At 34.6% G+C, this 3127-nt stretch overlaps 1 protein-coding gene across 1 annotated transcript; it reads right to left on the bottom strand.

Annotated features, from left to right (window-relative positions):
• Positions 1–378: 378 nt before the first annotated feature.
• On the bottom strand, positions 379–1680 carry LOC7475957 (protein SRC2). Its single transcript, XM_002315525.4, has one exon. It carries the CDS (start codon positions 1526–1528, stop codon positions 659–661), a length of 870 nt encoding a protein of 289 aa, XP_002315561.2. The 5' UTR covers positions 1529–1680; the 3' UTR covers positions 379–658.
• Between the last annotated feature and the right edge of the window lie 1447 nt (positions 1681–3127).

Raw genomic sequence — 3127 nt, 5'->3', positions numbered from 1 at the left:
CTTCTAGAGAGAGTTTGACATGACTTACTCTGCAACTGCAATAAGCTAGGCTGGTTTGTGATGGCAGCCGAGAATATCAGTTCATAGAAACATTTTGCTGTGCTGTGTAACAGGCTTTGTGTTGCTTTGGTTGCTATAATCTTTTTCATTGGCAAGTTTGAATAATTTGGTTTTTAATCCAGCTAGTTCGAATTAGCGTTTTCTTGATGCTTATTGCAAAATCAAAATTCCACAGAATAAACAACAAAAATTTCTAATCAGTGGCAGCAGGAACTCTCTCCAGTCAGCAAGACATTTCCTTACTTGGATATTAAAGCTACTGGGATCTCTTCTAAGCACTTCAGTATTGTCCGAACACAGAAAGGAGACTTTTGGGAATGAGAAATAAAGAAGATGAAATTATTTTGTAGAAAATGTAATAAACTGTTGTAGAATATTACATGACATGATACATACAATAGAATAGAGGATGATATCTTAGAAGCCTAAATCTTAATACTTAAGAGTGATGTGATATCATATCCTAGTGTTCTTGGCCCAGCAACCACACCCATCCAAAGAGAAAAAAATCAAAGATATAGAAAAGTCAAAAGCCACCATTTCCAAGCCAACCATTACCATTCAATTAACATGGAAAAAGAAAAAAGAAAAAAAACCATCAAAAATCAAACCCACCAGCATCATCAAATCCTGCAGCATCAGACACCATATCTCCAATCAAAAGCCCACCAATAGCTCCTCCTAGCAATCCAGCCCCGAGGCCCATCCCAAATTTATTCTTCTTTTGCGGCTGCTGCCCTTGCACTGGTGGTGGGTACCCATACCCCCCTTGAACAGGTGGATATCCATATCCAGGTGGCGGTGGTGGGTATCCATAACCTTGTGGTGGAGGCGGTGGATATCCGCCATATGGTGGTGGAGGTGGATATCCATATCCAGGTGGGGGTGGTGGATATCCATATCCAGCTGGGGGTGGTGGATATGAGCCAGGTCCACCATAAGGAACAGAGGTAGGCCCCGCAGGATATGCAGCGACAGGTTGACTGTTGGAATTAGTTGCCTTCGCTGCTGATGATGATGCTTCAGGAACCACTACTTTCTCAATCTCACCGAACTTAAAAGAAAAGTTAATCTCACCTTTAGGTTTCCCTGATGGTTTCCTTACCTGATAGCTAACAAACTTCATGGATTTACCATCGCCAGCTGAATCCAAAAGCTCCTTTATTGGCACGTTGACTTCACCAATATCTTTATCCCCTAAAGCACGCTCACATTTAAGCTTGAAAACAAGACTCAGATGGTTTTCTGCAAGTGAGGTTTCAGGGATAGTGAATTTTATAGGGAAGTTCCAAGTGGGGTTTTTTCCACCATCTCTATCTATTGGGGTTTTGGTTTTTTGCTTGGGTTGTTGTTTTGAGTCAACACCAGAGATTGAAACAACAGCATACACATCCATTTTGGAGATATAATTGACATCTTTGAGATCTCTTGCAGAGATTACATTGATCTCTAAGGTTCTTTGATCCATGGATATAGAGAGAGAGAGAGGAGGAGGAGAGATAGAGTTTGGTGTGAGTTACGATGGCAATTTGCAAGTGACTTAGCAACCTCCGCTGATGGGTTTGCATACAAATTTTGAGTGCAAAAGACGGCCCGGTGTGGTCAACTCTCGGGGTTTGTGGGTTATGAGACAATGAGAGTAATCATGGTTAGATGTAGATGGAAAGTTGATCTAATCAATTATTAACCATAGTTAATGACTTTGTAAGGTTATCTCGTGAAATACGATTAGATCATTGTTTGCGCTGCGCGCTCTGTATTGTATTAATTTTTTTAATATAAAATAATATTCAATTATTGCCAACTTGTGTTTCAATAAAAAGAAATATAATCATGAATTTAAAATAAAATGCATAGATCAATATTTTGTAAAATATAAAAAAGAAGATATATTAGAATTATTTGGATTAAATTATTAAATATGTTACCTGAATCATAAGATCGTGATAATTCTATAAAAAATGAAAGTTAATTTTTAATCAACCTAATGTTAAATAATAAAATTGAATTTTTTTAAAAAATAACAAAAAAAACTCGAGTTAAGATGTCAAACTCAGGTCATTAGATCGAGATAACTTCATAGAAATAAAATAAAAAAATATAAAACTCAATTTCCAACCAACTCAAAGTTGAAGGATGAAATAAAAAACAATTAAAAATAACAAAAAAAACAATCAAAGTCAACTTGAGTTAACCTATTAAACTCACAACCTGTGTCATGAGACCGAGATAACTTTATAAAAATATAGAGAAAAAAAATTACAAAGCTCAATTCTCAATAGATTCATTGTTAAAGGTTGAAAAAAAAAATTAAATCCATGAGACTAGAATAACTCTACAAAAAAATATTAAAAAATATATATAAAGTCCAATTCATGAACAACTCAATATTAAATGATGAAATTTTTTTTAAAAAAAATCCTTACAAAAATGATTAAGTTGTTGGAGAGTAAATGTAACATCCTAAACTTTTATGTGCAATTATTATATTAATAATTGTCTTGTATATAAAATTTAAAGGTAATTCTTTTCCTTATCATATCATAAGAACGAACTCAATTCACCTTTCAACGGTTTCATTAATAACTATAATGATATACAATTTATACTTTTATATTAACGAGGTTACAACACTTTCTAGATTTCAAAACATAAATTGTTTACAAAACTTGCACTAGACAATTTGGATAAGTGTAAATTGTATTTAATGGAAAAAAATTACAAAATATAAAAGGCATATCTCAAGAAGTACAAAAGTCCATTACCTGAATTCAAAAGATTCAAGGGCAATAAAAAAACAAGACGAAAGCTAAAAAAATACTCAAAAAGTTAGAAGAGTTAAAAACTAAAAAACAACATAGCAATCACAGTGGAACCGGTTGACCGGTTTCTAAAAATCCCAGAACCGGTCGACCAGTTATCCTATAGAGTCTAGGAAATGGTGGACCAGGTTTTTGAAACTCCAGAACTAGTCGACCGACTCTACAATAATAGCAAACCTATTATGCAAAACCCGAACAACAGTTAAAGCAAAGAACCCCGTGACCCTGGAAGACGCCAAATGAAC

The sequence above is a fragment of the Populus trichocarpa genome, chromosome 10 (assembly GCF_000002775.5).
Source record: "Populus trichocarpa isolate Nisqually-1 chromosome 10, P.trichocarpa_v4.1, whole genome shotgun sequence".
NCBI classification, from domain to species: Eukaryota; Viridiplantae; Streptophyta; class Magnoliopsida; order Malpighiales; family Salicaceae; genus Populus; species Populus trichocarpa.
Note: the sequence above shows the minus strand (reverse complement) of the source record. Positions and strands in the feature narration are given on the sequence as shown.